The sequence below is a fragment of the Hakea prostrata genome, chromosome 3 (assembly GCF_041222555.1).
Source record: "Hakea prostrata isolate BN-2017 chromosome 3, UWA_Hpros_2, whole genome shotgun sequence".
In the NCBI taxonomy this organism is placed as follows: domain Eukaryota; kingdom Viridiplantae; phylum Streptophyta; class Magnoliopsida; order Proteales; family Proteaceae; genus Hakea; species Hakea prostrata.
The window spans coordinates 1,851,751-1,872,223 of NC_142602.1; the positions used below are offsets into that span (position 1 = coordinate 1,851,751).

General features: G+C 37.0%; 1 protein-coding gene across 2 annotated transcripts; it reads left to right on the forward strand.

Moving 5' to 3' along the window:
- Window positions 1-1,662: 1,662 nt before the first annotated feature.
- Window positions 1,663-18,800, forward strand: LOC149019894 (long chain base biosynthesis protein 2a-like). 2 transcript variants are annotated; one of them, XM_089147898.1, is made up of 13 exons: window positions 1,663-1,950; window positions 2,055-2,199; window positions 2,311-2,367; window positions 8,431-8,519; window positions 8,997-9,142; window positions 9,215-9,339; window positions 9,462-9,555; window positions 9,708-9,850; window positions 12,413-12,574; window positions 12,736-12,862; window positions 13,005-13,171; window positions 13,499-13,606; window positions 18,376-18,800. In XM_089147898.1, the coding sequence occupies exons 2-13, from the start codon at window positions 2,074-2,076 to the stop codon at window positions 18,472-18,474; spliced, it is 1,443 nt and encodes a 480-aa protein (XP_089004024.1). In that variant the 5' UTR covers window positions 1,663-1,950; window positions 2,055-2,073; the 3' UTR covers window positions 18,475-18,800. The 2 variants fall into 2 exon arrangements, with proteins under 2 accessions (XP_089004024.1, XP_089004025.1); XM_089147899.1 differs by having other exon boundaries at window positions 2,062-2,199.
- The last annotated feature ends 1,673 nt before the right edge of the window (window positions 18,801-20,473 follow it).

Genomic DNA, 20,473 nt, shown 5'->3' on the forward strand with positions numbered 1-20,473 from the left:
CTTTTACCTTAGTGATTTTTTGCAATGGATTTAGACACAGGAGGTGCCTCTTTGCATTCCCTTTCTCTTCTTTCAGTTTGTGAACTAGGTTATTTCCACGTTTTCCAAATCGGCGAACCACAACGATGAAGTTAAAGATTAGCAATAGTATTCTTAATCATGTGTTTTTCTTTGGTTTTCCATTCCTCTATTTATAATGATTTCCTTCAATCCTAATTCCTTAATTAGGGTTTTCCTTAGACTAATCATAGGGAGAGAATATTAGAGTCCTCTTTAGACTACATAACCATCTTGCCGCCACCTATGATGGCGCAAATTACGGTGGGACCTACCAACTAATATTAACAACTACATTGACCCTTTGCGAACAAACAACCATAGCTAGCTTTTAGGATTTTAGGAGGTATGCTTCTTAGTAACTAATAAATCCTACCGATTGGAGATATTCTCGACTTGAAAAGTGATAAAGATAATTTTCTCCCAACGAAATATGAGTAAAATAAACTTGAATACTAAAAAAATAAATTAATGATATATGACTTTAACCCTAAAAAATTATATGCAAACCTAAATTTTGTTTGGTAGGAGATACAAACCAATGACAGTTAGTTATGTTATTAACTATAAACATTTTACTCATAATATAAAATTGAATAACAAAAATTGCAAAAATAAAAATAAAAATAAAGAATGTAAAATTAAATAAAAAGAAAAGAAGAAAAAGATGAATAAATTGAGAAAAAGTCCTGATTGTGGAGATTTTTTTTTTTTTTTTAAATTTAACTTAACTTGCCTTTATAGGAAAGAAAGAGAGTTTTTTTTTTGGCCAAATTTAACTTCTTCTTTTTTTACATTTTTTTATGAGGTTCATCCGGCCAGGTTTGAGCGCACCATGATTACATCCTCAAATTAATGCCGCCGAATGGGTGCGAACCCAAGACCTCCCCGTGGGAGGTAGAGTCTTTAACCGCTTTACTAACCCATCATTGGCAGGAAAGAAAGAGGGTAAATAGGAAGAAGAGAGGAGAGAATAGATATGGGAGGTAGAGTCTTTAACTGCTTTACTAACCCATTATTGGCAGGAAAGAAAGAGAGTAAATAGGAAGAAGAGAGGAGAGAATAGATAGGGATTGAGGAAGTTAGGGATTCACATCCTCTGTAATTTCTTCTCTTATAATTTCCTGTAATTCCCTCATAGAATTATGCCATGTGGCATTTAAGTAATCTAACGGTTACCCAATTTAAACTAAATTTTAAATAAAATTCAAATTTATGAGTGGGTTTAAATAAAATTAAATTTAGTTTAAATTAGGTATCCGTTAGATTACTTAAATGCCATATGGTATAATTCTAGGAGGGAATTGTAGGGAAAGGAATTACAGAGGATGTGAATCTAGAGGAGTAGTCTCTAATTAGGAATGATATTTTGAATAATTAATAAAATTTGAAAATAAATAGAAATAAAAGATAAGAAAGAAAGGGAGAGAGAATAAATAGGGATTAAAGAATTAGATTTTAATCAGGATATTTATACTTTTTATTTAGTGATATTTCACTGGTGAGATTTACCCAAAAAAAAAAAAGATATTTCACAGGTTCGGAGAGAATTAGAATTGGAAGGGATGAGAAAGTCTTGATCTCACTTTTACTGACTAGTTTGTCTCCACTGTTTACTATTGAGATTTCGAAATTTCTGCTATTAATTTTTTTTTTGGTAAGTTTTCAAAGTAGAAACCCCGCGCAAAGTAGCCACTTCGTTTACTCTCACATTCCATATTTCTTGCCATGTCCATTGGCAATGTTATAGATATCAGATTGAACTCCGAAATCATAGCATCCGTTAAGGTTTTCCAACTGCCGAAGTTCGCCGCTTGAAGAAGCTACGAGTTTCGGATTAGTCAATTCGGTTTCTGCAAGTTTTGTGATTTGTTTACCACTTAAGACTTCCAGGTTTAAGATATCCTCTTTTCTTTCTTTGTTTAAATCATCTCAACTTTAATTTCAGTTTCTTCATTTACTGAATGATTGGGACTTGAATCTAACGATTTCTCTAGGTTACAGTCGCAGTTCGAGATGGTCACTGCTCCATTTTTATCTAAACTTACAACTAATTTCAGCTTCGGATTGCTCTCCGTTTTCGGCCAGATCAGAGATTTATTCAGAAATTTTTTCGAATGGTGGAGATCCGACAATATTCAGGTAGACGATCGTCGTCCTGTGTTTTGGTTCCGTCCACAAACTTGTATTCGTTCTTCATTGTTATCGTTGTTAGATCTCTTTTCATATAATTAATGGCTTTCGTTTGAGCAGGAATACGCGTCGATAGACTTAGATTTTTATGCCCGACGTATGTATCTCCGTATTCAGGTAACGAATTAATTACGTTGATCCGTCTGTTTACTTGATTATCAATATTGTTTACAAAATTCTTGATCTTAATTTTTTTTTTGGTTGACATTGCTGATCATTAACTTACCTTTTTTTTTTTTTTTTTTTTTATTTTTATTTTTTAACTTTGAGGTTGGATTTGTTATATCCGAACTTCAACTTATAGACGCTGTAGTGTAAAATGTTGAGGACTTGTCTTTGGTGGTCACTCTGGCTACTTTTATTATTTGGACCCAAAAAAACCTCAAAGGTGTGACAGCGTGCATATTAATCCTAATTTCAGGCCAGACACCCTCTCTATCAAGTACACCCAAATTTGAAAGGTCACTAAAAGTCAACATTTTCAGATGAAGGCCAAACATTGACCAAGGCTCTAGGGTAGATGATTCCCAGAATACAGCAGAGATCTAAGGATTGGATTAAACACAATCATATTCAAATTTGAAATTGATAGTCCAACAAGAGTAGACATTCAAGTGCGGTCAAGCAAGGACTCAGAAGTGAGGTCAGCCTCTCATTTTGGCTGAACTTCATTCTATTTGGTCCTTTCGTTTAGAAAGACAAGTACTGGATCCAATAGTTAGATCTGGAATATTAGATAATCTTCCGGTCTGCTGCAAAACAAGGTATACTCTGTAGAAATCTCATAGAATCAGCGATGGGGATGAGGAAAAGTGAACAAGGAAAGGGGAGAAGAATAAGAAGATAGAAGTTGGCGTTCAAGAATATGATTCAGGATTGCTTTTCTTTTCTTTTTCTCTATTCCATCTTTCACCTCCCCTCAAAGAGTTTGTGGTAGTCATTCTTAGAAAATAAATGTCTACATACTTGTGTGGGGCTACTACTGCCAAAGTTGAAAATTGACATACATCCAAAGAAGGGGGGGGGGGGGAAGGTGAAGGGCTGGGAGGGCGCAGAGGCACCTTAGAAGGTATCTACTAGGGTATCTAATTAGGCTGGCAGTAGGGCTAGTAAAAGCGGCTGTCAAATGCCCTGAATCAACTCTCCCTTGATTAGCAGCAGCAACAACAACAACTACGACCACCACCACCAAAAGAAAACAAAAAGGAAACTTAATCCTTGAGTCTGTGTTGACCCAGGAAACCAGTCCAGAGGATCTCCACTCGTGCCATTGAAAAGTTCCAGTAATTCATAAGTTGTTAATGAAATCTTGAAACTGCGCAGCCTCCTCTCCATAATGTTGAGTAGAATGTCAAAGTCATACTCCATTACTGTTGCAGTGTCTCCGGTGATGTTTGACATTCGAACCTTGGTAAGGATGGGATAGTTGGCTGTTGCAACCCTTGGGATAAAGGGGCTTCAATAGATGTTAAGGTAAAGAAGGTTGGAGTTGTATATGAATATTATGGATTTTTGGCTTGTGGTTCCCAGAACAAGATAAGAGAAGCTAGGCAAAGACAACTCAGAGAGAGAGGGAGAGAGATCTCGCAAGAGGATGGGTAGGGAAGCTTCAACCATGCAAAATAGGAACATGAAGACATCTGAGGGAGGAAAAGAATTAAAGAGAGAGAAACCCAATAGAATGAGGTCGGATGGGGTTGGAGAAGAAGACTGTTTCTCCGCTTCTCTTTTCCATCATTCATCTCCCCTCAAAGAGACTGTCGTGGCCGATAGCCCTTTTGAAAAAAGTAACTGTCATTCTTGTGGGGTGGTTATAGCTGTCCACCACACTCACTTAAAAATGGATAGTGGAATACATGTGTTTTCCTCTTTCTTCTGGTGTGTGTGTGTGTGTGTGTGTGTGTGTGTGCCGGGGGGGGGTAAGGAGAAAAAGTTGGGGGAAAAGGAAATTGTTTTATAAAATAAACCAAAATGATGAATAAGTGTGTGTCTAATAGGGCATAGGGTTGGGGTTGAGATGGTATCTCTTGGATTACCCAATCTGTTGGAGGTGAAGTCATAATCCAAGAATCTGCATTTTTTTCGGGCAACCAAAATGCCACCAAGGTCCTTCAACCAAGTGTAGCTTATGACTAAGAGAGGCATTCTCTAAACCTGAAGAATTCCAATCAGCCAAGAAGGTTAGGGTTTGCAATTTGTATAGCAGTATGATTCTCAATCTTGTTAACCATTAAGACAAAATCCGGTTTACTCCTTTGTCCTCAAATAGGATTCCTTTGGAATGGTGTCATGCCCCTCTAATCCCTCTTGGATCTGGAGAAAGCTCTTGCTCCTTCGCCCTCGAGCTCTCTTTGCTATCTCTGTCCAAATCTCTTGTGGAGCCTCTACTCTCTTCTGGCTTTACCCCTGGCATCTGATGGGCATCCTCTACTCCCTTATTGGTCCTCGCATTGTCTATGATTTCCGCATTCCCAAGACTGCCACCCTTTCCTCATTCATCTCCAATAGATCTTGGTCCCCTCTCCCCCACCCCAGCCTCACTCATGTTTGGAATACCCTTCCCCCATCCTCAACTCCTCCTGAGATTCCACCATTTGGCTCCCCTCTCCCAGTAAATCGTTTACCACTTCCTCCGCCTGGTACCTCCTCTGCTCCCCTACCCCCTGTCCTTTAGGTCCCCTTGGTTTGGTTCAAAGGTCATATCCCCCGCCACGCCCTCACCCTTTGGAGAGCCCTTAACCTCACCCTCCCAACCCAATCCTTTCTCATTAGCTGCCACTTTCCCGCCAACCTAAACTTTACCCTTTGCTAGAATGGTCCAAAGGACATTGACCATCTTTTTTTCTTCTTGCCCTCTCCCCCACTCTAGGGTAGAGCCCTGGCTTCCATTTGGCTCCAATTGAAGCGCTCCTATGGGTTTGTTCGTGATTGGACTTGGATTTTGAGGAACTTTGCTAGCCATTCAATTTGCGATCAATTAAGCAAGCTAGACTTTTGTGTCACCATCCTCCACATCTAGTGGGAGCGCAATCTCAGAAGATAGAGTTCCAAATCTCAATCCTTAGACTTGATTTGGAAAACCATCTATTTTAATGTTACTTCTAGATTGCTCTCTTTCCCCCATTCCCGGTTACTGACAACTAGGTTAATTGTTAGCTCCTGGGGTCTCAGCTCTCCTCTGCATCCCCCCTTTTAAAGCCTTGTGCTGCCCCCCCCCCCCCTTCTTCTCCTCCTTTGTATTTTCTTCATTGCTTTATTCTTATTATTCATTCATCCAAAAAAAAAAGAAAGACAAAATCTGGTTATTCCTTTCCCTTTATGGGCTAAGCAGTCCACCCTTTACTATAACATTGTGCGACACCGAAACTGAACTTTTGGTTTCTTCCTGAGAGGAAAAGAAAGAGAAATTAAAGAATAAAATGGAATTTTGTCCAAACAAAGAATGATACTGATAAAAAGCAAACCCTGTCACAGGTTGTGTGGGTCACATGGTACTCCTTACTGAGGCCCTTATAGTGTGGCTAAACTAAGACATCATATAGTTGTATTTTTGTTTTGTTTTTCTTTCGATGGAAGGGATAAGACAACTATAATTTTGCTATTCTCAGGTTCAGCTGTGCAGGTTCCTTTCTCGACTTCTCAAATGATGGTGTTTTCCATATTCAGTCATATTTTGAGAAGCTTTTTTTAGGTTTAATTTCAGGGTTTTTTTTTTTCTTTCCTTTTTCTGATGAGTCGATTTGTTATAATTTTGACTTAATTTGGAAAGTTGTCATGAAAATACTAGTTAGGTTTTTGTATTGCTATAACTGAAATGCAACCAAATTATGGAGTCATGGTTTAGTTAAGAATCCAGTCTTCATATGGTAGATGCTCTTCAAGTTTTGAGACGATGATTGAAAGATTTATCTTATTGCTTTGAACAACAAATTCTGATGTGGAAGCAAGATAGCTTTCAACTTCCAAGTCAGATTTGTTTTAAACATTTGATAGCTAATCACTTCTTTTTCCTTTTCCCTTCTCATTTTCTCCTTAGATTTTGCACTTCTCTTTTGTTAATTTTAATTCTAAACCTTAGCCTTTCTCCCCGTGGATCCTTATTTTGAGGAGTTTACACCAGATATTGAGTTTGCTTTCTGGCACTTTAGCTGACATATCTATACCTAGCATAAACATTGTGCTACAGTGCACTGCCAACCTTACATCTCTTACTAATTAGTGGATATTTATTGGTTATATCTATGATCATTAACTTTAGACAAGGAAGTAACATCAATTTTTATTGGTTCTAGGCCAGGCTTTGGTAGTTCATTCGTACTTGATTTGGGCCATTCATGTCCAGTTCAAGTTTGGATTAGGACCGGGGTGTGAAGTTTGGCATATGGATTGGACATGGTATCTGGGTATGGGTAATTGTGTCCTTAGGAATGTCCTTCGTATGGTTAATTGTAAGGGAATGCTTGGGTTGATTGTAGGGGATAACAAAGGTTAGCATGGTCATTACAACAGGAGTCCTAGCATATAAATGTATTAGGCTATGGCAATGAGAAGGCAATGAAGAATTTTATCCCCAAACTCCTAAGTCTCTCTATTCTCTCTGCGTTTCTTCTTCTGCCCAACTCCCAAATCTTCTGAATTCTACTCCCAACCCGTCTGAAATTCCTCTGCTCTAGGTTCCCAAAAATTGGGTTCACAACAGAAGTTACTTTGGATTTTAAAATACATTCCCTTTTCCCCCACTTTTTATAATCAAATAATTGATTCTTCTCAAATTATCTTTATCAAAATTTATCTTGGATATATGTTGGCCTAAATTATCTTCAATTCAAGCGCTAAGCTTAGATTCAAGATTTATGCACCCCCATCCTCCCAAAAAAAAAAAAAAAAAATATATATATATATATATATATATATATATATATATATATATATATATATTATATATATATATATATATATATATATATATACCGAAGTAACGAAGAAAGGCATGAGAGAAAAGCATATTGGCTAGTGATTGTGAGGCCCCAATTCTTGACTGGGCTGCAAACTTGTTTGCTGGAGCAAGGTAGGGCACCGCAAGCGGGGTTCACGGGCGGGTATACAAGAAAGATCGACCTTTCTTTCGTCTGAATTATCACATTTTTTTTTATCGAGATAGCTAAATAAGCCTAGGGAGGCACATGCAAATGTAGCTGAACCAACCCGAAGATGCGTAAGTAACAATTTTTTCGTGATCGCTCACAGTCGAGAAGGAAGATGGTCCAAAAGGAATGCTTCGTCGCGTCATTTCGACTCATCCAATTCGAAATTGAATTTTTGGTAAGAATGGGAAAATATAGCCGCGAAAGGACTTCCTCGCTTAGAACGCCGGTCCCTCAGATGACTTCCGGAGCACTCGCTCTAACGGCGTACCTTTGCATGATGGGTCAGCGAGGAAATGGGAACAGCGCGGTCAGGTCAGGCTTAATGGCAGGTGGGATTGCTACCTGATAGGAAAGATGGGACCATCGGAGACAAGATAGCTTGACTTAGCTCAAGCGGTGCCCAACAACTCCCATGCCTTTCTTGGTCGGACCAACCCAACCGGCGATGTTAGACAAGTCTTTCTTCATTTTTAGAGCATGAAGCGTATATATATATATATATATATATATATATATATATATATATATTGTGCCTAGTTTCATTATAATATAGTTCTAGATTCTAGTAATAAAGTCATAAGGATGCTAATCACTACAACCTGTAAGGGAAGAATGAGTAAGTATAATATGTCAAATTTACTAAGATGTGCATCCCTCTCTGTATTTGATTCTCTTATTTTCTTCCGGATACTTACCAGTAAATGTGACAATTATTGGTTGCTTATTCTGTAAGATACTTTAATGTCTTACTGTGTTCGTCATCAGTCACATTCACCTCCATAGGCTGAACCGAGCCATACCTTTTGGGCTTTACTGTATGTTTATTCTGCATTCCGATCTGTCTATGGGGGCAGGATCATGTCCTCCTTTAGAGTAGAGGGCTTTATTCCTGCTCTGGATTACTACAGGATAACATAAAATAAACTAAATCCATACTTCACAAACTATAACCCTAATGTTGATTCTCGATGTGTTACATGTAAGAATGGAACTCCTAAATGTACTTATCTCATGCAATCTTTTTTTTTTGCAGGACTGTTTTGGACGACCAATTGCAAGTGCTCCTGATGCTTGGTTTGATGTGGTTGAGCGTTATTCTACTGACAATAACAAGACCCTAAAGTGAGTAGAGTCACCATTTTTTTTGTCAGATGTTTATATCTTTGGCTTTTAGGAGTTCCTTGTCCATTTTAGGATCCATCCTGCAGTATCTCAATTTATGTTTGTATCATCGAACTATGCTTGAAGCAACTTTTGGTGGTTGACAACTACAGAGCAAAAGAAGCCGTTGACAGCTGCTTATTAACTGTCTTACTAGTTCACTGATTCTAGAAATTAAATTCATTTATTTGACTGTCTTCATCTATCATACAGTTTCTCAATTTATGTTTGTATCATTGAAATGTACTTTTAGCAACTTTTGGTAATTGACCACTACAAATCACAATGATCAGTTGACAGATTCTTATTAACCGTCTAAATAATTTACTGATTCCATAAATTAAATTCATTTACTTGACTGTCTACATAAATTTTTTTGTAGTGCATACAAAAAAATTATGAGAATATGATCCAACTATGGTTGTTTCTCTGATGCAGACGAACCTCTAAAACAAAAAGATGCCTCAACCTGGGTTCTTACAATTACCTTGGGTTTGCGGCATTAGATGAATATTGCACTCCCCATGTAATTGACTCTTTGAAGAAATTTTCAGCAAGTACCTGTAGTAGTCGTGCAGATGGGGGTATGCTTGTCAGATTGCAAACTGTAATTATTTTATGTGGCTCAGATTTCAGCTAATGCACTTCCCCATCAGGCACTACCAGATTGCATACTGAGCTGGAGGAGAGTGTTGCAAAGTTTGTTGGAAAGCCAGCTGCTATAGTGTTTGGGATGGGCTATGTCACAAACTCAGCTATCCTTCCAGTCCTGATTGGGGAGGTCTGTATGGTTATTTTAATCATGTTACGCTGCAATTCAGTTTGATTCATCGCATGGGCATCCTGTTTTCACTTTGACATAGTGATATATCTTATATTAATAATTATGATGGCCATCTGCAGGGGGGTTTGATAATTAGTGACGACTTGAACCACACGTCAATTTCCAATGGTGCTCGGGGATCAGGAGCGACAGTTAAGAACTTTAATCATAATTGTAAGTACCGCTTCAGGCTTAAGACTTAACAAAATTTTGCCTCCATATCTGTAAATTCAAAGTGGTTACACCTTGACTTAAAAAAAATTTAGCCTTCAAAATTTTATTTCAAAGTTATTCACCCACATGTTTTCTTCTTATCTTGTTTTTAGCACCTTCACACTTGGAGGAAATCTTGAGAGAAAACATTGCTGCGGGTTGGAAAAAGATCATCGTTGTTGTTGAGGGGATCTACAGCATGGAGGGGGAGCTTTGTAAACTCCCTGAGATAATAGCAGTATGCAAGAAATATAAGGTTGTGCATATATGAGATGGAAACTTCTCTTTTTTCGTTAGGGTCGCCAACTTTTGTATCTTGGTGGTAATTTATGTGAAGTTCCATAGTATTTTGTGGATCAGTATGTTGAACAGGTATATAAGCATATGAATTATTTTGGAAAGTAATATTAAAAACTTAAAAATATAGTTAACACTTCATAAAATGAAATCTATCCAAAACTATCCAATTGAAACTTCCTGGTGAAGCTCCTGTAGTAATAACTATTTGTTTTCTTTTGTTTCAGGTTAATCTTGGTTAGAATACCTGCATTAGATGATGTGATATGGTCTGTAAATAATTTGCAAACTTGAATCTGGTAAACTGCTATGTGGATCTCCTAATCTAAATGACAAAATAGACTGAAAGTAAAATATAGGTATTGGCTGCTTGTGATGTTGTAAGATTAAAATGTAATAAATTTCTAGAGTGGATTATTCTTGTAAAGCTTAAATAATGTAGATAGAGATTTAGCGTGTTCCCACTGATGACTACTTTACTTACGTTGAGTGAGTCCTTTTTGGGGCAATTTGATACTGTATGGATATAGTTTCTTATATTGTTTTATCGTATCAGAAAAATTCTCTTCTTGGAAGCATTTTTCTTGGTCGTATGACCAGTTCTTGGAAACTGATGAATGAAGGGAAATGTAGTTTATATTTTGTTACATTTCAGTTGTAACTATAAGTCATCTCATTCTGAGAACTGTATCTTTGTTAAGTTCCACATCCAGGTCACTGTTTCATATCCAGCATCACAGCTGTACCAAGATGGTGTTGGCTTCCTGATGCAGCACAACCAGAAATTACCGTTCACGCTACAATAGCGTGAACAGTAACCTAGATGATATTTTTCATATTTGGTGGGCCCCAAGTCTAGCTTGCATGGAAATAGATTCAAATTTGGTGGGCCCAAACTCCAGCTTGCAAGGAGATAAAATAGGATCTGTTTTCGTGGGAGTTCTAGAGATAATTTAGAATTTTATTATTTATTATTGGGATAATCATGTAATCAAAGTTTTTTTATTTGGGTAGGATATCTAGGATAAGTTTTAGTTAGTTTTAAATTCCTAAGAGTCCTTGTAGGATCAGTCTTTTGTTAGTTTTAAATTACCAAGAGTCCTATTAGAGTCTGTTTTCGTATCAAGTATGTTTGTTTTGTTATTTAAACACTTGTAATCAGCTTATTGAGTATGGAATAGAAAAATATGAATTGAAGCTTGAGCTTTGTGCGTTTGCAGCCCCCCCCTTCTCTCCTCTTTTCTTCTTCTTCTTCTTCTTCTTCTTTTTTTCTTATGAGTGTTCTTCTCTCTCTTCCTCTTCTTCAAGACTAATTCTTCTAAGATTTCCCTTCTTCCCCCATCTTCTTTATATCCTTCTTTCTTCTATATTCTGTCCCCCATTACTTCCCTTCTTACTGTTCTCTCTTTTTTTCCGGTTCAAAAGCTTTCCTTCTTAGTTGCGGTCACCTGTTGGCTCTTGAAAAAGCCATTAGTGAGACTCCAGAAATCAAGCATGACTAGGAACTGTTCTGATCAGATGGTGGGTGACCTGGTGTCAACTTCCTGTTCTAAGCAAGGAGATTCAAATTCAGAGCCAGTGATACTGCTCCGTTCTGATCAGTTTACTGGCTTTATTGTTGTGTCCAATGTTCAAAATCTCGTCTCTTCTCAGTGTCTCAACAACATTGAGACGTGAGACAACTGAGTTACTGAGATTTTGCAGAAATCTTGGCAAAACTTGGTACAATGATGTGACCATGTTCTGGTTGAGTGTTTCAGTGGGTTTTAGGTAGTTTTTGGTCTATTTTTTGTATACAGTCTAATTTGAGGCCAATAAATACAATGACAATGTTATTTTTTATTAAAACTTAAGACAACCTGGTCATCTTGACTCATATCTGCGATTTATGTGGACGAAACTGGATCTGTATTCACAAATTTAAACATGGATATACAAGAAAACATTGAGACTTTCATTAAAATGCAAGAACAAATTCTGAGAAGTAGTCAAATCTCAATTATAATTTAATACTTACAAATTACAATTTATATCATACAACCCTTTTCTAGATGTCAGCAGGATTTCGTCGAGTTTTAGTCAACTGACTGAATCTTGTTTTAAACCATCTTTTGTCTCGCCAAGGTCGAAATTTTGGCGAAATCTCACTAGTTTTGAGCCATTGGTTGTGCCTGGTATTCTTTTTTTCTTTTTTTTTTTTTTTTTTGGGGGGGGGGTGGTTGGGGGAAGGATATTTACTGATTATCAATTTTAAAATCTGTTGGTTTATTTGTTTTGCTAACCTGGCATGTGAGAGTTACCAGGTTGCTAGTGCATAAGATCAGCAAGCATCTAGAGCTATTGGTATGCTATCATATTTATACCTGTTGTGAAATTTGTACATTTGTTTGCAGGACTATTCTTCTTTGTAGGCTTGGTGATTCTTTACAGTAATAAAGGAAGTCATGAATGTATTCCTTCTATATCTTCACTTGCTCTCTATTTGTTTGTAAATCTTATTTCTCCTTTTATTTTTGTACAGGCCTTCACCTACTTGGATGAGGCCCATAGCATTGGGGCAGTTGGGAAAACAGGACGAGGTGTTTGTGAGGTCTTAGGAGTGGATACTGCAGATGTGGATATCATGATGGGAACTTTTACAAAATCATTTGGATCATGTGGTGGTTATATTGCAGGATCTAAGGTTTTCTTTCTTTCATGTCTAAGAAGTTGTCATACCTACAGTAACAAACTGACATTGTTACTACCATTGCTTTAGTTTATTCATTGTTAATATTTTGTTGAATACGTCTGGTTAAATTTCAGTCATGCATTCTTAGTCGGGCTACTTCGTTTCATTTTTAGGAGCTTATCCAATATCTGAAGTACACTTGCCCTGCCCATCTTTATGCCACATCGATCTCACCTCCAGCTGCCCAGCAAGTTATTTCCGCCATAAAGGTTATTCTTGGAGAGGATGGTTCTAGTAGAGGTCCAAGTGGCATTCCTCCCTTGAAAATTCACATTTTTGAATTTGTGTTGATTTTTGTGGGCCTTGAATCCTCTTTATGTAATTAACTGTGTACTGACTGTGGTGAATTTTCGTTTATCTTGCTGTGTATGCAACCTCACAGGGGCTCAGAAACTTGCAAGGATACGTGAGAACAGCAATTTTTTCCGGTCAGAACTCCAGAGGATGGGCTTTCATGTTTTAGGAGATTATGACTCTCCTGTAATGCCAATAATGATTTTCAATCCAGGCAAAATTCCAGCCTTTTCTCGGGAGTGCCTCAAGCAAAATGTGAGGCAATCCATCACCTGCTTGTTTTCAATGAGTTATTTGCATGTAGTGGTACTTTAGCACATAAAAATTCAATCCTACAGATGCAACCTTGTGCTTACTGTCCTCAATTTGATTAAAAAAGCTAAATATTCAAATTTAGTATCTCCTGGAGGAATATCCCAATTAATGAGCTTTATTTAGTATTTATCTGTTAATCACTGACCATAATTTGTCTCATCATGTTTGGATGTTATTCTTCTCCTTTATTCTGTAGACACTTGCTTTTCACAATTAATATTGATTACAGTTTCTGTGGCTTCTTAACAATAAAGTGTGATGTTGAAGGTGGCTGTTGTGGTGGTTGGATTCCCAGCAACCGATAAACTGTTGTCCAGGGCGCGTATCTGCATATCTGCTTCTCATGCCAAGGAAGACTTGATCAAAGCTCTTGATGTAAGTCTTATGTCCTGAAATATAGTTCTATTCTTTTTTTCCGCTATTTATCTTCTACCGGTGTGTTTAGCTGGATGAATCATAAATTAAACCTCGGAAAGGAATTTCTTTCATGCCTCGTTACTTTGCAAGAAATTCCTTGTCCCTAAAATCAATTTTTTCCTGCCTTCCTTTTTTCCTGCTTGAAAGCTAGATTTCTGCATATTCTTGTGATAAACCTTGCAATTCTTATTCTGTTTCTCTTCTTCTCACAGTGGAGATCTTAGCCCATTAATGGACCATGATACTAATCATAATAGCAAGTATTGGTTTTGGGTTGATGATCTCTCTACCCCTTCTGATCTTAGTTGCTTTGGTCCCTCCCGCTTCTCATGCAGGGGATGTTGATAATTGAGAAGTTAAAAGTAATTTCAAGCCTTGGATCACTTGTTTATTTTTCCTCATCTAATTTTCTAATATGATCTTCCTTTGCTTCCCCCCTCCCCCCCTCTCCCCCTTTTCCGGTGCATTGGCTGAAATGAAATTAGAAGAGAGGTGTAAAGAGACTATTAGCCCATGTCTCTCCCTCACAGTATGAGTTAACAAGACCTAATATTGTGTTTTATGCATATTTTCTCTCAATTTAAGCAAATGATCACAACATGAGAAAAGTTCTATATTTTTCTTTCTCTTTCTTTTTCCAGTTTCTAAACACCTGAAGATCGAAAACGTCCTTTATTTTTTAGCAACTATGTCATCGGACCTAGTTATTCCCAAGGTTTTCCTTCTCACTTGAACATGTTGCAACTAGGAGATGCTGTCTGCTACTTCAGTAGTGTGATAATCCATGTACTTGGTCTGCTATGCATGGTGAAAGTGAATGTCCTTAGGGAATATTGTTTTTTTTTGGATGAATAAATAATTATATTAAAGACAACAAGCAATACAAAGCCACAGACCAAGTAGCACAAAGCACTCAAGAAGGGGAGGTACAATTAACCTATTTCTGGGGGAGTCCGCCACAGGGGGATGGGGGATAGACAACAATCTGGAAGATACATCAAAGCAAATGACGTTCCAAATCAGCTCAAGAGAACGAGATTTGGAGGTCCATCTTCTAATGTTACGCTCCCACCAAAGATGGTGGATGGTGGCACCGAAGACTAGCCTACCGAGGCGATCGCAATTAGAGTGTCCGGCAAAGTGCCTCAAAATCCATGACCAATCCCTATCAAACCCAAGAGATCGACGAGCGCGAGGCCAAATGGAAGAGAGGGCTCTGTTCCAAATGGAACAGGAAAGGGGGCGGGAGAAGAAAATGTGCTCAATGTCACCAGAGGCAATCCAACAAAGGGAACATGAAGGGTTAGCGGGAATATGGTAGCTAATGAGAAAAGATTGGGTAGGGAGGGCAAGATTGAGAGCCCTCCAAAGGATGAGAGCATGGCGGGGAATGTGACCTCTGAACCAAACCAACCAGGACCAGGGAATAGGGGTGTGATGGGATTGAAGGAGGTTCCAAGTGGAGGCCGTGGTGAATGATTTGGTGGGAGAAGGGGACCAAATAGTGAGGTCCGAGGGGTGGCTGGAGATAGATGAAAGGGCACTCCAAACTAAAGAGAGGCTGGGATGAGGGAGCGGGATCCACGAACCGTTGGAGATGAAACTATCCAGGGTGCAAGTCTTGGGGATACGGGTCTCGTAGGCAGCACGGGGACCCAGGAGGGTATAGAGAATGCCCATCGGATGCCAGGGGTCTAGCCAAAAGAGGGTGGAAGATCCACGAGAGATCTAGATAGAAATAGCAGAGAGAATGCGGGGGCGGAGGAGAAGGATTTTCCTCCAAATCCAGGACGGGTTAGGGGGGCAAGAAACCGTCCAAAAAGAGTCCTGCTTGAGAAGGTAGGAGTAGACCCATGAAACCCAAATCGAGTCATTCTTCGAAACTATCTTCCAAATGAGCTTCAGAAGACAGGCCAGATTGACATCAAGAATTCGACGGATCCCCAGACCACCCTCGGACTTGGGACGACAAACAGTGTCCCAAGAGATGGGATGGAGGAAACGAGAGGATAAAGGATTTTTCCAAACAATTACATAGGATATCCTGATACGCGTTCTCCATTAGATATTTTTAGGCAATTCGTGAGGTTAATTTGCTACTCTTGCTACATTTCTCAACGGTGAGCTTGTTTTTTGAATTAAACTTTAGTGATGTTAAGTTATTTCAATCCAAAGCTTATGGTTTTATTTTTGAGATCAAGCAAAACTCTTAGGATTATTTTTTTTTGGGGGGGGGGGGTTTGAGAAACCTGAGAAGGAGCTCCCCGTGAGGTACAAAAAGTTTTCAAGTATTATATATGCTATTTTACAAGTAATAGGTCTAGTTCGATTTCAAAGTGCAAAAAATGCTCGATTTGGAACATGATGGACTAGGAGTGAATCGAGATACAATTATGAGGCAACTCCAAGTATATTTTAAAAATAAAGAAACCAATTTTGATTGATGGCTGAGATTAGTTAGAATTTTGTTTTTTTTTGTTGAAAAAGAAAAATATTAGTGTCTATATACGACCCACAAGTGGTCAAAGATTTGGATGGTCTAATTTTTTCAATTTTTTCATAGATTTATAGATTATTTATTCAATTAAATTTTATTTCTTTTCTTAATTATTTCTCTCCCCACCCCCTTTTTTTTTCTCACTCTAATTCATTATTTTCTTAAAAACATTTTTTTTTCTTCTTCTCTTTCCTCCCTTTTTCTTCTCCACGTTTCTATAATACCATATTAATTATTTTTTCCCCATTTCTCCCTCTCTCTCTCTCTCTCTCTCTCTCTCTCTCTCTCTCTATTCCATTCCCTTAGCAACCTCTATAAATATCCTTCTTCTCTTAGACTTAAGTTTATTCTTTTTAGGCCTTTTCTAGTTTTTTGAATGCTTAATGGGTTATTGTTTTAAGTTAGTTTCTTTAATTCATGATATTGAATGTTTAGGTTTCAAATTTTTATGTAATGCAATAACTCTTTTAAGTTAGTTTCTTTAATTCATGAAAGTGTACTTTTAATTTTCAATCGATATAATTCGACTTGTTTTTTTGAGTCTAGTGACGGCAGATTTGGAATAATCCAAATCTCATTGTTAGGGTCGATTAGATTTTGAATCATTCAAGGTCTTTTTTTATTCAAAATTCAAAGATGAAAGTAAATAGCTTTTGCTTTTATAAGTAACTTCTCTCTCCCCCTTCCCCCTTGTTCCCACTTCTATCTACCCATCTCTATTTTTAATTTAGGATTTATTTTTTTTAGTACTTATTTACTGTTTCCCCTTCTCCTGGGGTCCTTCGTGTCTTTTTTTTTTTTTTTTTTTGTTTGAGGTTTCTTTTTTTATTATTGTTTTGTCTGTTTTTATTTTTACTTCCAATTCGATCGCGTTAGATGCATGTGTTAGAACCGTTAATTTAGTTCAAGTAATTAATTAAAACGTTTAAGTCTTCTTACTCTCATGTTACCATTAAGAGGATTAAAATTAAGTGGTATATCTCCCTAAGATTGACCCGTTAGTTACACAATATCATGCTATTTTACAAACAATATATTTGCTACAATAGGTCTTACTGCCCAGTGAAGGCATCAATGCCTAGTAAACAGCAAGTAACAACAAGAAAACCACTTTACACAAGCGCAGGCAAAAGATAATAGTGCTTTGCTGCTTTTGCAAGAAGAACCCCATCTCTGAAGCTTAAATTGTTTACAAGTTTTGTGGGAAGCTGAAACTGAATTAATGCATGTTTCCTATTATATATAAGAAAAAGCAATGTTCACTATTTGAATTTGTAAAACCTAGTTAAAAAGCAATACTCTAAATGAATAAGAACTCAAATCCCACAGTTCAAGAACAAAATTGGATTATTGACTGTGGATGAAATTTTCAACTTTGTAATGTTGGGGTATGTTCTCAAATGTGAAAATACTATAAACCTGAATATGATAAAACCTTGCCAAAAGACTGGAGAAATATTCATTTGTTTTGATATGTTAAAAACTCGTTTAGGGCCATTTTGATGACATTCAAGTGCTCCAAATGTAGTTTGACTAGAACAAACTCCAATATAATCCTGTCCTGTTTTACAAACAATATAAACCAAATGTAAGATTAGGTATACCGGGCCAGTACTCCATGAACAGTATATACCAAATGTATGTTCTGAATGTTTTAGGCTGAGTTCCATGTATGTTGATTTTTATGACTTTGTGAGGCATATTATTTTTTATTTATTTATTTTTGGTAAGAGGCATAATAATAATTTTTGATGACTTGATGTGGTTTTATATACTTATATGTTGATTTTTCGGCACTTCATGTGGCTAATTGTTGATTATCGATGACATAAGTGGATAAGCCTATCGGAATATATTCTAGCCAGACGCTTTGTCGCCTTTAGGGCTTTGACACCTCACCACTGCCTTGGGTCGCCTTGACAAGTATGCTTTAAAACTGTTAGATCAGCACATGAATGAATGATGAGAATTTGTAAGCACTCAAAAGCAGACACCAGCTTGCTTATCTGCTTATTCTGTTAGGACCCAGTTCCCTCACAAGTGCTTGACCACTTGACAATACCATTTCTATTCCTTTTTTTTCTTTTTCTTTTCAAATTATGTTCTGTTGACCTTCCTTCTATTCCGATGTTGAGAAACTGACATGTACAGCCTGCTATTTAAGCATCACAATGTTTTGATGGCATCCATTGAGGTGATGGTCTAACTGATTCTATTTTTTTTTTTTAAGGTTATTAGTGAAATTGGTGATCTCGTGGGTCTAAAATATTTTCCGGCTCAGCCCAAAAAGCAGGGGCAAGAACAAGTAGGAAGTCTGAAGCTTGATTAAATAGTTGAAGTTTCAATTGGAGGCTTTTGTCAAAGGCAGGCCAAAACTTGGTTTAGCTTCAGCCATCAAAGTACCTTGGAAATCAGTTACAACTTCTGGTTGGTTGCTGTCCCTTCCCTTTCTTATCTCTGAGAGGGGATCCTTGTTCATACAACTTCAAATAGGCTAACATAATCATTATGGGCTCAATTTAATGCTGTGTACAGTTGCTAGAGTAATTTTTTGTGATTGTATATCCTTAGTTTTGCGTTTGGAATTTTTGACCTCACTCAGAGATTCCATGTAAACACCCGTTTTTTTTTGGTTATATCATTTATAATATCCTTTTTATATATTCAGTCTACTAGCCTTCTATCTTTTGCTTGTCATTGTGTTTGCTATATTTGGACATTCTTTTCATTTTTGCTTTCTCTGTCAAAGGATTTTTTTTTTTCAGGGGTTGGGGTGAAACTGTCAAAAGAAACTTCTAGGCTAGGATTGAGAAGGTCTTTGTTAGTTTTTGTGCCATATCCATTGTCTAAAGTCGTCGTGGTTTTGCCTCACATTCAAGTTGTATTTTGTTTTTTGTGTTTTGATGTAGGTCTCACTGCATGTTTATTTCATGTTTTGATTAGGTGTTTATTTTATGAGTAAATTGTACTCTGATTTTCCTAAGAATATAAATGTTTTATAAACCTATATCAGCAAACAATGTTCAGATGGATGTACAGTAAAATTCGAAAGAACAAAATGAGGTATGAGATAGAGTAACTTAGGAATTGCTCGTATTAATGATGATCTATGATAAAGTAGTTTAGGTTGTTCTCAAGTCTGATCTTCGATAGAGATAGTTGAATGTCATAGACCCCATATAGTGCACGTTTCTCCTTACTAGTTGGAATGTGTAATTCCGTTTCTTTCTTCTTCTTTTTTCATTTAATTGACAATATTTTGTTCATTATTTTATATATTCTTTTATCTTCATTGTTTCCATCTCTTCATTCTTTTCGATATTTTTTGGATTACGAATGTCTAGGCTTTTTCTTTTTATTTTTTTATATTTTTTTATATTTTTATATTGGGTTTCAATTCATAGGTGATTGCATGAGATAAGAGTGTGTTGTGGTTATAAACTAAGCTTGTATTTATGCAGTTTCTATATAAAATATTTAACAAAATTGAAATAGATCTTATGTTAGAAGTCAGCGTTGCTAATGACGTTTCCATCTGCGCATGCCAAATTTATTCAAGTGAATCGTTTCTTCTGATAAATTTAAAAAAAGAGCTGGGATTTGCAACTTTCTTGTTCTTCACATATTATCATTTTAAAAAGTAAAAAGACATTGGCATAAAAAGCATATCATATCTTCTTTCTGTTTTTTGGTTTTTCTTGTGTAGAAAAAGCATACATATCTTCTATATTTTTTCTGTGTAGAAAAAGCATATCACGTCTTTAAAGTGTGTTTTTTTTTTCCATTCTTCTTGATATTGATAGAAATGGATATCTTCTTTCGTATTTGATAAAGCAAATACACGTTTTTGCTTTTTTGTTCAAATACCAAAAACATGTAGGTCCCAGAAATGTCTACAAAACACAGAAGCTAATTCAATAAAAATTAAACGGGCCACTTGTGATTTTAAATAAAAAATCAATTTTATTTGATTAACCGGGCCACTTCTGATTTGATATTGGTTTTGGCTTCGCTAGGGAACAAAGCAGGCGGTTGGGGGTGGGTGGGCTCAGGGGCCCCAGGATTAACGGGAAATTGGGAAAACATTTTTCCATCCCCATTAGCCGTCTGGGGGAGGTTTTCGTTACTTTATCACCAACTGCATGGTAATACGTTATTAACGTTATTTTATTTGACTGGGAGCTGTTTTGGACAATCATGGTAGGCTAGCAGAAGAAACCTTCTATAAGATACTGATAAAGATAAGATTTTAATCTCACCAAAGAAAAAAGCGCGTATGGGTTACGCTACAATTTTTAAAGGAGTGGGAACCACTACCAGCCAAGCAG

Excerpts from the sequence above, each read along its gene's own strand:
- LOC149019894 (XM_089147898.1), top strand. The coding sequence starts at position 2,074 with ATGGTCACTGCTCCATTTTTATCTAAACTTACAACTAATTTCAGCTTC. Across the intron at positions 9,556-9,707 it reads TAAGAACTTTAATCATAATT|CACCTTCACACTTGGAGGAA; the intron begins GTAAGTACCGCT and ends TCTTGTTTTTAG. Across the intron at positions 12,863-13,004 it reads AGAGGATGGTTCTAGTAGAG|GGGCTCAGAAACTTGCAAGG; the intron begins GTCCAAGTGGCA and ends GCAACCTCACAG.